The following is a 14,193-nucleotide window of genomic DNA, read 5'->3' on the forward strand; positions in this document are numbered from 1 at the left end:
TTTTATATCGCTGCTGTAGCATATGCGGTTTACCTTCGACCAATACACTAGTCAGTGTTAAGTCTGTTAGTACGCTGATCTAGATTAGAACTGTGTGGACATTACGTACCGCCATTCTAGTAGACAGGTCACCGCCTGTTGCTTGGAGATGTATGCCGTCACTCTCATTGCTGCAAGTCTCTTGAAAGCCCACTATGGACAGCTCATCTGCCTTAAAAGCAGATAACCCAAGACCAGAGATCCACGTCTCTTCCAGGAATCCATGGGTTTCGAGTAAGACACAGCCGCCAACTAGGTCTACTCCCACTACACTGCCTACTTGGATTAAGCCCACCAAGTTCTTGCCACCACTTAAACTGATGATTCAGCCAACAATCAAACCAACAAAATTCTTTCCCCAATTAAATCATGGAACCTATTTTCAAAATACAGGGTCCTCCCTTTCTGCTGTAGTTCACTGCACCACAATGCCTAAAAACAAAAGACGCAGCTTTATGCCACCAAACCTGTACCATACCAAACATGTTCCAACGCAGTAAGAAACATTAGCCTTGGCTCTAGACTCGGCACACTTTACACTATCCTAAGATTAGATGGAGAATCCGCCAGAGGAGGCAGCATTGCCTTCATAGCCAAGACTAGCCTGGGACTGAGAGCTAGTTCACTACCGTCCGTTACCTCAGGTGAGCTGCTGACAGTCAAACCATTACTATGCCTTTGGTTTATAGACCCCCCCTGGCCCCATGGGCTCATTTGAAGAGGTTATTACCTCTATTCTCTCAGTCAATACTAAACCTACCTCACAAATTATAGTTCTAGGAGACTTTAATCTTGGTCTCAATGACCCCAATGATCAGCATGCCTTGGCCTTGACCAACTCATTATCTGAACTAGGTTTCACTCAGTCAACAAACCCACTCATGCCAAAAGGTAGACTCTTGGACTGGGTAGCCGACCTTAACTGCAAGGCTGTAATAACGTCTACTGAACCCTATGCCTGGACCGACCATCATCATCATCTACTTACCTTCACCATCCAAGATAGCCTTCTATCCATGAGGGCCAACTATATGGCCCCTCCCCTTCTCACCAGAAATAAAAAACATCACAGTGGATAAGCTATGCCCTCATCTCCTCCCTATTATCAACGCACTGCCCAATACCTCAGACCCAGCAACGCTAGTTGACCTATGCAATCAGACCATCACCACAGCTATAGATAAAATAGCACCTACAATAATCTCAGGCGAAAAAACAAAAGGCATACAGTCGCACCAAATAACCCAGATGACATTAGTCCCAGCTTACCATTGAAGGGCTCACAGACACAGCCTACCAAAGGAGGATTACTGAATGTCAGGTCCCTGGTAGCCCACGCAACAGAGATTGACGACATTATTGTGAACAATAACCTCGATTTCCTTGTAATGACAGAAACTTGGCTGCATGAGGCAGCAGGCCCCTCTATTGACCTAGCCGTCCCAGATAATTATTCCGTTCTCCGTGCAGACAGACACTGCTCGCGGAGGAGGAATAGCCATCATCTTTGAAGACACTCAATATAAGACTAGCGACCTCCACCTCGCTGGCATCGTGTGAACTCCTCTCAGTCAAGTTCCAAACTTCAAACAACACTATCACACTACACATCATTTACAGGCCCCCAGGACTTCCTGGGTCCTTCGAAGAAGACATCACAGCCCTAGCAGCTGACACCACTAAACTCATGGCGCAAAACATTTTAGGAGACTTCAACCTTGGTTATAAGGACACTAGTGACCCACACACCATCTCTCTAGCCTCTGCACTATCAGAACAAGGCTATACCCAAATTAGCACCAAATCCACCCATGAAAAGGGTAGGATACTTGATTGGGTAGCGGATCTCAATTGTAACATCACCCTATTAGATTCTACTCCATTAGTATTGTCAGACCACCACCTTATCACCATTGAAATGAACATCAATAACTTGGAAGAGAAAAAGCCCATTATTGCTCCCCCCTGCCTCACAAGGAATAAACGTAACATCACAGCAGAAGCCTTAGTTCCCTTGGTAGCCCCCCCCACCCCCTACTCAATGCCCTACCGGACACCAAGGCTCCTAACACACCGATTCCCACCTATAATGAGACCATGACTAAAGCCATTGATGCTTCACCCTTCCTGAAACCCCCCCTCGATTTCTCACCAACTGAAACTCCTAACCGCCCACACCCCACCTTCAAATCCCCCGGGCCAAACCCAATCATCCTAACACATGCATCCACCCACTCCCACCCGAAACCCGCCAACTTTTCTGCTTGCACACTTTTCCCATCGATCATCAACCACCCTACCCCTCTCCAGTTTCCACTCTCTCCCCCTCCCCCCCCTTCCGCTCCAGCTCCGACACCAACCTCACCTACCGAAGTGAACTGCATCCTATTTAATGCCCGATCCGTAGCAAAAAACACACTGCATCTTCGACCTCCTCGCCTCTGACAAACCAGACCTGGTTTTCATCACCGAAACTTGGTTCTCTAACGACTTCACCCCAATCGCCAATGAAGACCCCCCCCCCCACCCAACTACTCCCTCATCCCACTGAACTGTCCCTCTAGAGGTGGGGGAATAGCATTAGTCTTCAAGTCTCACTTCCATGCCTCAATCACCAACAACCAACCTTCCATTCCTTCCTCTGTATCACTCCTCGTTAAACTATCCCTCTCCCCGTCGTTCTCACACAGCTTCCTAATAATCTACAGACCCCCTGGCTACGATAGACGATTCTCAAACACCCTCTGCGACTCTATTGCCACCCTTCAACTAAACCATCCCAACCTCACCCTTCTTGGAGACTTCATATGGCTCGACATCCCCACCAACCCTATGACACACTCTGTTTGACAGTCTAGACGCAATTAATCTCCAACCACACAAACGGCACGCCTCACTATAAAGGACACTCTTGATGCCATCTTTAGCTCCCACAACTGGATACACTAAACCCCCCGACCCCCATCATCTGGTCTGATCACTTCATTGTTTCTTTCGCCATTCGGTCACCCAACCCCATTGCTGTACTCTAATCTGAACTTCTGAATCTACGCAAATGCTGGAAAAAACTAATAATCGTTCCTGACCTAGCCGACGCACTCCTCCAGTCTCCACCATCTACCTGCCAACTCAAACTAACCCCCGAAGCCTTTGACTCATGGCTCAACACCTCACTAAAGCGGCTCACACCCTCTTGCAAACCATCAGCCCGCCGTGGCCTGTTCCCTAGATGGTTCACACCTGAGTTGAAGACCACTAAACAACTATATAAATACCTAAAACGCAAATGACAAAGACAAAACCCAGGAGAGCAGAGCCACCTTGGCCCGACACCTTCATCAGTACAAGGCCGAAATCCGGAAAGCAAAAAAAGCCACTACAACTCCCGAATCCTAAACTGCAAAAACCCCAGCAAAGAACTTCACAAAATCATCTCCGAATTCACCAAACCAGCATGCACTACGACCATCGCGACCCCCTCACAATCACTGTGCGACTCACTCCCTCTCCACTTTTATGCCACGGCTCTCAAAAGAACAAATGCTCTAACCACCAAACTGGCTCTCCGACATCCACCGGGCAACCCCCCCCCCCCCATATCGGCCAACCCACCGCCTGCGACCACTATGCAACCAACTTTCGAATCCTTTAGTCCAATATCACCAGGCCAATTTCTCAAACTTCTGCCTGCCTGCAAACCATCCAGCAACCCTCAAAGAAATTCTCGCTTCCACCTGCGGAGGAGAACACGCAAGATCCATCATAAATGACTCCCTTTCCTCGGGTATCTTTCCCGACGCATTCAAAACGGTTCATGCCAAACCTCTAATAAAAAACCTTCCCTCGACCCTCTCGAGCCCAAAAACTACCGCCCCATCTCAAACACCAGGTTCCTTGCCAAACTCATTGACCGAACCGCCTACTCCCAACTTAACGACTGTCGAAGCCAACAATCTCCTATGACCCGCACAATCAGGTTTCCGAGCCAGTCACAGAACTGAAACCACCCTAACCTCAATCTGGGACGACCTTAAAATGACGGCAGACTGTGGGATGTGCCGCATTAATCCTTATTGACCTATCCGCCACCTTCGACACAATCAATCACTCAATCCCCTTGACCGCTTCAAATTCCTAAGGAATTTGGGGAACCGCTCTTAAATGGATAGCTTCATTATAGGTACCAAACAACAATACTCTCCACCTATTCCTCCCAAGCTCGACCAGTCGATATGGGAGTCCCACAAGGAGCATGCCTATCTGCCCTCCTGTTCAATCTCTACTTGATCACCCTCCCACCAATAATTTGTTCACACAACATCCTGTGTTACAACTACGCTGATGACACTCAACTAATTCTAAAACTCCTGAACTCAAAACCCAACTGCTGACCTGACCTCACCTCCTGCCTCCTTGACAGAGCTCTGGATGACCCAAAACCACCTCTTGTTAAACCCCTCCAAAACTGAAATCCTGGTATGTGGCAACTCTGAACTTCTTCCACACCCACTACCCTGGCCATCCGCCATGGGCAACTCACCGACCCCATCTAACTCAGTGAAAAACCTTGGATGCACCCTTGACTCTGACCTAACACTCTCGCACCAAGTCAACAACGTCTCAAAGTCCTGCCACTACCACCTTAAAACCCTTAGGTGCATCTTTCCATATCTCTCCTTTCCCAACAGACTCTCCGCGGTCCAATCAATTGTTACATCAAGACTGGACTACGCAAACCCCCTCTACCTCGGAGTCCACTCTTACCAACTGAATAAACTTCAAAAGGGCACAAAACGCTGCAGCCAAACTGCTACTTGCGCTCAGCCCAATAGACCACATCTCCCCAGCCCTTAAGACTCTGCACTGGCGTCCAGTGGCCCGAAGGGTGACTTTCAAAACCATATGGGGCTGACTGGAGCGCGTGGGGCGGACTGGAGCCCATTGAATTAAGTGACTTACATGGAATGGTTTGGAGTGCATGGAACGTTTGAAAGAGCATGTAACACATATCACATCATCACGCTTACTCTCTTCTTTACACCACCACTCAACTAGAACACAGATACTATGACACCATTCGGTATAACTGTTCTCATACCAACATCTGCCGCATACTCCCCACCACTCTAAGTAAACACTGCTGGGTACACACCCCCCCAGCCAGGCGTTCTCCTCAGGCCTAACGCAGCCACATTCGGTCTGGATAAATCTTGCCAGAACGAACACATACTCCTGATCTCTCAACCACCACACCTACCGCTAAGCAGCAGCTATTAAACGAATGCCACACCAGCTGCACACATCTGGTGTTCACACGCACCTTTGACGCCCTCTACTGACTTGAACTCCGGTTCCCAAGGGCGTTCAACCTACCAGCGCCTTCAGACCATACCAATGGTACATAAGGCGCTATATAAATGCAAAGTAACATAACATGCTATTGCCCCGCTAAAATTGCAAAAAAGTAAACCCATAGCCCATCTTGACTTGTGGTTCACTCCAGAGCTAAAAATACTCCGTACTGAAAAAAGAAAATTGGAATCACGCTGGAAATCCTCCCCCCCCACACCTGAAAACAAACATTGCCATCATCACTGCCACTTACAAAAATAAGATAATCCAGTCTAAAAAAGAAACCTGCAATGACAGAATAGCCCAAGCCAGCTCCAGTACTAAAGAATTATTCAACATCCTAAGAGAACCCCAACCCCCCCCCCCCGCCAGACACATGCACGAAGGATAAAGCCTGGTGCACCAGTATACAAAATGCCCTTTCCAGACCAAAATAGCAGAAAAAAGATCCCAATTTACAGTCAACACACTAGCACCAACCCCTACCTCACACATTAATTCAGGCTTCATGTTTAAAAGTCACCATAACCAAGTTCAAAAAATCATTGCGTCTCTTAAACCGTCTAATTGTAAGGGCGATAGCTGCCCGGCTCAGATTATAAAAGACGCAGCCAGAGACCTTGCCCCATTCATTACTAAACTTATAAACTCCTCCTTCTCGAGCAAATCCGTCCCAAGTAACCTGAAACAGTCCTGGGTTCTACTGCTACTAAAGAAACAGACCCTTGACCCGGCTATACCCACTAACTATAGACCAATTACGACAGTCCCCTTTTTACTGAAAATTTTGGATAGAATTGCTTACTTGAAAATACAAGACTATCTTGAAACTCACAAATTACTCGGAATCCGTCAATCTGGCTCCCACTTTGTACAACATTTTTACAAAGCCACTATATGACAAACTAGACCGTCTGGGTGTCACCTACACAAATTATGCGGATGACACCCAGATACTCCTACCCCTATCTGGAACTCATGATATAGACTTTGCTCGGATCAAACATGTAAAAACATTAGGTTTTTACCTCGATGCCCAGTCTAACTTAACTAAACATATAAACATGACCTGATCTGCCACTGCCTACACCGGCAAGCTGATCAGAGCCTGCAGGCCTTTACTATCTCCCATCAGTTGCCTTACACTGGTGAGAACGCTCACACAATCCAAAATGGATTACTGTAACAGACTCTACCTAGGTGCCAATAAAGCCATCTTACATAAATTACAGATCATGCAAAACAACGCGCTCAGAGCAGCGTTAAATATCCCCAAAAGAGAGCACATATCAGAAAGCAACACAAGTGGCTCTCTATACATGATAAAATTGCCCTAAAAACTATCTTCCTCACTCATAAAGCAACTACCAAGCCCCCCCCCCATCTCACAGACAAGTTCACATGGAAAGTGTCCAACAGAATCACTAGATCATCCAACATACCATGTCTGGCGGTGCCCAGATATAATTTAAAAAGAGCCGGTGGCACTAGCTTCCCGGTACTAGCCGCCTAGCTATGGAACACTCCCTCAGACTATTCAAACATTCAACAAATCCAGAAGCCATGTTATCACATGGATACTTAACAAAACAAACGCAACAGTTTTTAGATACCACGGACCTTAGGTGGAACTGCACAATTTGTACATAGGTCGCCCTGTACTATTGCTATGACCTTAATGCCAGACTGTATAATATGTATAATATGTATATATCTACCATTGTAATCTTACCTTGACTGTTTAAACTGCATCTCTCATGCACATAACTGTCTATACTATGCCATGTAACCATTATTGTCCTACTAGCGCCCAATTACCTTCGGGTCAGGTGCGTGATATAAATAAAATAAACAAACAAACCACTAAAAATGTGCAAAGGCAAACCTAGAGCCCACCTCAATTCATGGTTTACCCCCAATCTTGAAAAAAGAAAAGCTAAAGCCTATTGGAAAAAAGCACCCTACAGAGGCAAACAAAGACAACCTACTGACGATCTCAGCCAAATACAAATTAGAAATACTGCAAACCAAACAGGATACGTACAATGATAGGATCAATAAAGCCACCTCGAACACTTAGAGTGTCATCCTAAGAGAAATGGAATCCCCTTTCCCCCCACCGGACAATTGTAACAAGGACACCACCTGGTGCACCAGTATTCAAAATGCATTGTCTCTTCTTCAAAACAAAATAGCAGCTAAAAAAACGAAACCTTCCTAACCTAGGTATCCCTCTATGTACTAAATCGAACTCATCCAAACCTCACAGCATATTCAAATTTGCTCAAGTCTCCACCCAATAAGTCGTAGACATCATAGCCTCACTTAAACCTGGTCACAGAGATACTTGCCCGGCATCCGTAATCAAAGAAGCAGCTAGAGACCAAGCCTCCTTCATTACCACTCAGATTAATTCCTCCTTTAGCACCTGCACTGTTCCGAACAATCTTAAAGACGCCTGGGTCTTACCGCTATTAAAATAAACCACCTTGGACCTAAATACACCGACCAACTATATAGACCTTTTACAACAGTCCCATTTCTGTTAAAAAATAATTAACAAAGCGGCTTACATCCAGACACAGTAATACCTGGAGAGCAATAATCTTCATGGGCTCTGACAATCTGGCTTCAGACCTTAACATGGCACAGAAACAGCCCCGATAGACTTAAAGAACCAAATTGACGAGCTCAAGGACAATGGAAAACGGGCCCTCCGACTCTTACTAGACCTCTCGGCCGCATTTGATCTAGTGGGCCATAATGTGCTCTGCAAACATCTGTCCACTGCGGCCCACTTCGCACCGGAATCAACGGCGTGGATTCAGTCCTTTTTAAATAACAGTTCCAAGAGTATTTTCACCCTCGGCCTCAGCAGACCCTGCACCAATTGCATGTGGAGTCCCGCAAGGCTCCTGCGTATCTACCGCCATGTACAATGTATTCACTAAGCCTCTATTCGATGACCTTGACCATGTGGGTGTCACCTACACTAACTATGCAGATGACACCCAGATTCTCATACCCCTGACCGGCGATTATGATACAGACCTGGCATTCGTCAATAAAATCTATCTCATCATTCAGGCCTGGATGGCCTCCCACAGTCTGCCTGAATGATGACAAGACTGAGCTCCTGCCAGTCTTAAAATACTCTATTCAGATCATTCAACATAGACATCAATGTGTTAAAGGAGGTAAAAACGTTGGCCTTTTACCTGGACTCGGCGCTGAACCTAAGCAAGTCAGTCAGTCAATGCTACGGCTTCCGCGACACATACCTGCAAACTGATCCACGCTTGCAAAGCATTCCTATCCACAGATAGCTGCATTACCTTAGCAAGCGCATTAATCAAAAATCGATAATTGCAATGCACTCTACCTAGGAGCTAGCAACTATATTGGCAATAAACTTCAAATACTACAGAATAATGCTCTCAGAACTGCACCAAGTATCTCTAAAAGACATCATATCTCGGGAGGTTAGACGAAGAATAAATGGCTCTCAGTCAAGGACAGGATACATTTCAAAATTGTCTCCCTCACTCACATATGCCTTAACAATTCTGCCCCTAATGGGAAAATGGTGAAAAAGACATTGACACGCCCCACTAAGACCTTGCACTTATTCTGCCTGAAGGTCCCTAGATGACATGCCACCCTCACTCCTCTATGGTAACTTTTACCAAAAAGGATACAAGTAGGGTAAATAAAGGATACACGAAGGATCCGGGTCTTTCTTCTAAACCTTCAGTGAAGAATCCTTTCCATTGATTCCACTCACTGCCTGAAGTAATATACAGCCAACGTGAAGAATCAATTGAAAGGATGAATAACTATGCACAGCCTCCAATCTGTTACAAGTAAACAAATGGTAAATACCAGAACTTCCACTTTGATTTCCCTTAAATTCCACTATTTTCTGCACTAACCTTATATGATTAGATGACTTGATGTATGTGAAGAACCGGGATGTTCCAGATGAATCCAACAACAAAGGAAAACGGCGGCAAGGAAGGGAAGGTTAGTATGAAGCCAATCCCAAACGGAACGAGGGCCGAACTAGAGTCAGGTTGGAGCACTCTGGATAGCGTTCGTTAGTTCAATGCACAAAACATAATCCTGAATCCTCCAACATGGTGAGCTTTTAAGGTTTTCACTGAAGTGCAGTACGTTATTCACCCAGGAAGTCTTTAACAAGTCCAAACTAAATATTCTCCGATGAGGAATTCACCATTGAAAAGAACTCAAAACCCGACTGGGTTGTAGTGTTATTTCACACAATGGTAATGGAAAACAAACTATAACTAATAGCACTTTCAGAAGTATCGTGGAGGATTCAAAAAAACGTATTCAACAGCATAAAGTCGTGTACCTTAGTAAGCAAGACGCCTCCGTAGCAGCAAGACAGAGTAGACACTCCGCGGTAGAAACAGCCCCTGGCTATGGGAAGCCGCCACGTAGAACGACCTGAAGCTGGGAGGTCAACGCGGGAGCCAGCGAGAAGCTGGAGCCATTCCGCAGAAGAATGCAGCCAACGGCGAACAGCTGGCAAAGTAACCTGGAGACAACGTGGCTGGCAGGGAAGCCGCCGCGTGAAGGAGCGTACGCTGGAAATGCACGCAGCCGGCTGGGAAGCCTTCACATGGAACGTCGTACTCGTGGAATTGCTGCAGATTGAAGCCGCCGGATGGAAAACGCCTCGTGAAGTTCCAAGAATGAAGAGAAGCGTCCGTAATGGCTGAAGCAGGCTAAAACTCCGGTAAGCTTTAGAATTAAGGAAAACAGTGAGCAAACAAACTGCCCGCGAAGAAAACTTCAATCAGAAGCACGGAGTGTTCTGAGGAAAGGACCTGAATATGTGCCACAGACACGCGACTGATCATGTGATCAAATGCAGATATTCAGTATCGTTTGGCAGGAAGTTTGGAGAACAGTCTCCATTTATTATAAAACGGTTTGGCTGCCGTTCTAAAAGCGTATGGATTCCTGCTACCATGCCCCACAGGTGAGTGCATGACACTAGATTTAAACTGAAGAAAGCTGGGGGTAGAAGCTTTCCTGTCATGGCTGCCTTGATTTGGAACTCCCTACCAACTAACCTAAGAGCAGATCAATCCTTTAGCCTCAGGAGAAGTACCAAAAGTTGGCTCTTTGCAAAAGACTCTGGACTGATGTGTCATAATCATTACAGGCCTGAATGCAATAGAGCTCTGACTAGCACCAGTCTGGCTGGCTGGCCCACTACCCTCCAGAACACTAGACCACTTGTCATTTTTGTGCAATGTTTGTAAGTAGGTTTGCCCCTGTTGTAAAAAGTGTCAATCTTTTTAGGAAATAATGTATAATGTATTCTGTACATAATGTACAATGTCGTGCAACTATCACACTGTGTACCTGCAACTATATGCAACATGCAAACCTGTAATGCGCCTAGATACCTCCAGGTATGGAGCGCTATACAAATAATGTGCATTTTGCTCATTGTTAGGGGGAAACTGACTAGACTTTCAGGCTGTCAGTACTGGGAAACAGTTACCCAAAAGTGGATAAGAAAAGGAAAACCATCATTGGACAATGCATCTTCCAATGCAGTGCAGTGGAGGAAATTTTTTGATGACCTTCGACTACTCAGATATATTTGGTTACTACAAGTATTCATAAGGACAAACTCGTGGTAGCAATTACCTTTTCATATTTTTTACTGTATTTTTAATTCAACCTTACTGCGTTTACTGTGGTTGGCTACCAACAGTGGTTAGTATCCCAACATGGCCATGCCACAAGGGTTTTCCATTGTTCCTTAGCCACCTTGTCTTTTTGCCTTCCTCCTGCCCTGCCAGGCCAGGAAATTCCGTTTTTGGTCATGCCCTTGCCCGGGAAACAAAGGGTTTTCGCAGGCTACTGCAGGGCCATGCGATATACAAGCCAGAGAGTGGGCTGGGGCTGGCGTATCCCAATCCACAAACTGGTTTCTGTATGTCTGGGGGGGTATTCATGCATTTCACCAACAGTGGTCCCGATTAGACCACTGCTAGGATGTGTGTGTGGGGCAGATCTTCTATTGGTTGGGCTTCGGTGCTCACCTCAGTTTTGGATAAGAAAAGGGCACCTGCCGCTATTGCTCCAGATCTGAAGAGGAGGCAAGTACCAGCATCCACGGGTTCAGAGTTAGGATTTCTTTGACCGTGGCATCTGTGTCCCCCCCTTCCACCGCTGTGCATCGGTGAACATCTTCAAAATCGGCGTTCCTGCATCTGGTCGACTGTCTTGAAAAGTCCTGCACCAGTGCCTTCTGCACTGTTCCACAGGAAGAGGTTGCATACAGCTACTGGACACAACCAGAACTTCTTGCACCCGCAGCTCCTGGGCTTCAACCAGAACCAACTGTGGGAAGACCGACCCCCAACAACCCTCCATTGACCTGCCAAGTATGGCGAAAAATCAGAGTATTGTGGGTGGGCAGAACAGTAAGTAACAGCAGTACTTACCTGCACCCCTATGTCTGCCCCTTTAAAAGTTTGAGACACGTTTGAAAGTTTTACAAATCTTTGGCTTTGTCAAAACTTGCTGAATGCCCACCAAAAGTTATGAACAGTCTTACTCACCAGTATACGTCTCCATTTAACTTTTGGACACATTTTCACATTCCTAGGGTACACATCTCCTAACTTCTTCCTCTAGGGAGAATTCTAATTTCTGTGTTAATTCCCTTCTACCTTAGAGACCCCCAGCACTTTTGTTGGACTTTAGGACTTTATATTTTTTATCCTGGAGGGAGTGAGACCTTTTTCCCCACTCTTTCATGTGTTTTTTTTATCAGATTTGAACTCTGTTTCTTTTGATTTTCTTATGGTTTACACATGAAACCTTTACAAAATGTTCTTAAACATAGCATAAAAAATATAAAAAACACAGGCAGTGTACATTTGTGAGATAAACTCAACTATAGAAAAGTTATAAGTTGCCTAAGATTGTTAACGTTGCATAATATGCAAAACAAAAGCTTGTCATCTGTTTCCACCACAGTCATGTCATACTTTTTAGGAACCAACGATCCGTATTACCAACGCCTCACCAATGATCAAATCACATTCTGAGTCACATCAACATAGCTAAGCTTAACTGTCCCCTATACGAGATCCTAAGGCATAAGAGACATTGATATTCCACTTCACAGATCAGTGGGGCCCACAAGTCCAAAAGCCCAAAAGCCTTTTCTCACAGAGGAAGCAAACTATCCATTCCACTACTACATCGTTAAACCACTATTTTATTAACAGTACAAACATAACAATCGAATGAAATTCGTCCTCTTAATTTAACTCTATGTTGAAGGTGCTAGTCAAGCCTCATCATTGGATTACCCCTGCATGTTAACCCCAATCAGTGCTTCTTCAACGTTTAGCAATTATAGTGCTACAACTAGATGAGTGTTGTCTCCACTTAAGCATCTTTCCCCAAGAAATTGTCGCGCCAACTCTGTAGCATCCGGGTAATAAGTACCCAAACGATTACGTCCATCTTCCTCAAACAGAGCAGTATAGAACAAGATGTTTTAATGTTTCACACTGATCTCTGTTTCCACAGAAGGGACAGTTAATACCAACATTAGAGGAGGACATTTTATACCAATATTGGGTTTGTTCGAGTGTGAGAAAATTGTTTCGTTTAAACCGAAGGTAATTTTTCATAGTGCGATTTCTGGGCCTAAAATAAATATAGTAGTATTATCCAAGTGTAATCCTTGGTGTTTCACTGTTTGGACTCCTTCGGGACCCCTGACCACACTCACCTCTCATGAGACTTGGCCTTGTCCACTCTCCATGCTACCTTGATTGGTTCGGCTAAACTCCCAGAAGTTGCTCCCTGCTCACTACAACTAGAGTGGCATCCTAAACATCTGTCCATCAGGCTAGTTTAGAAATCAATTCTAACAATGAGGACGCAATCATGAACACAAGCACAAAGTAAATACCTTCTGCCAGCTCTGTCTTGATGTCAGAATTGAGAAGGCCCATCATCGACTGGTGTTCATAGGCTGGAACCGAAGTGAGAGTTTGAAGCGTCTGCTCGTAACCGGGAGCAGCAGAGAGTGTTTGGTACTCGTGAGCTGGGACGCCCGTCACAGTGTGGAGGCTCTGCTGTTCGCTCATACTCTCCATGCTGGACGCTGGATTCATCATTTGGTGGAAGGGAAATGTGAAGTACGGTGGAGCCGGCTGCAAAGAGTAATACCTACAAAAATCAAATAAACACTAAATTATGTTCTTACACTTGACAAAAACAGACTAGGTGGTGTCTAGACAAAAAGCACTGGTTTCCTGCAACGGGTGTCTAGGAGAGTGGCGTGAATGAGCATTACAAGTGTTTGAATATTCACTTTCGAGCTGTAAAGGACCATCACACAATAATGCTTACCCCAGGAAACGCAAGTATGGAATTAAATAGAAGATTTCCACTTCTCACTAAACATATCAGCATTTACCATTACATTCTGAAACAAAGCGTTTAGGAAAAGGTCAGTCGAACTCTGTCGGCAGGGAGCAACGTCATGCCCAAATTGAGAATTCTTTTCTGTCCTGCAGCCCACATATCCAACACTAGGTTCACTCCAGAATCTAGGTGTAGACTGCAGAACAGGGACAGTAGAGGATTGACATCACACTGGTCTACACCAGTATGTTTTTTCCAGAAGTGGTGAATGCAAAAGGTCCTCATTCCTTGTTCGCGTCACCAGTCAGTGAACAAAGGAGTAGTAGATACACTTCCTTTCATGGCCTTTACCAATAAATGTTCTCA

At 45.4% G+C, this 14,193-nt stretch overlaps 1 protein-coding gene across 1 annotated transcript in view; it reads right to left on the reverse strand.

Moving 5' to 3' along the window:
• Positions 1–14,193, reverse strand: part of TDG (thymine DNA glycosylase) — a 259,153-nt gene that overhangs the window by 175,284 nt on the left and 69,676 nt on the right. Inside the window, exon 2 of the mRNA XM_069629918.1 lies at positions 13,370–13,629. Coding sequence (XP_069486019.1) covers positions 13,370–13,629 — 260 coding nt within the window. The remainder of the gene's footprint in view (positions 1–13,369; positions 13,630–14,193) is intronic.

Source organism: Ambystoma mexicanum, chromosome 12, assembly GCF_040938575.1.
Source record: "Ambystoma mexicanum isolate Mex_15411 chromosome 12, UKY_AmexF1_1, whole genome shotgun sequence".
Classification (NCBI taxonomy): Eukaryota; Metazoa; Chordata; class Amphibia; order Caudata; family Ambystomatidae; genus Ambystoma; species Ambystoma mexicanum.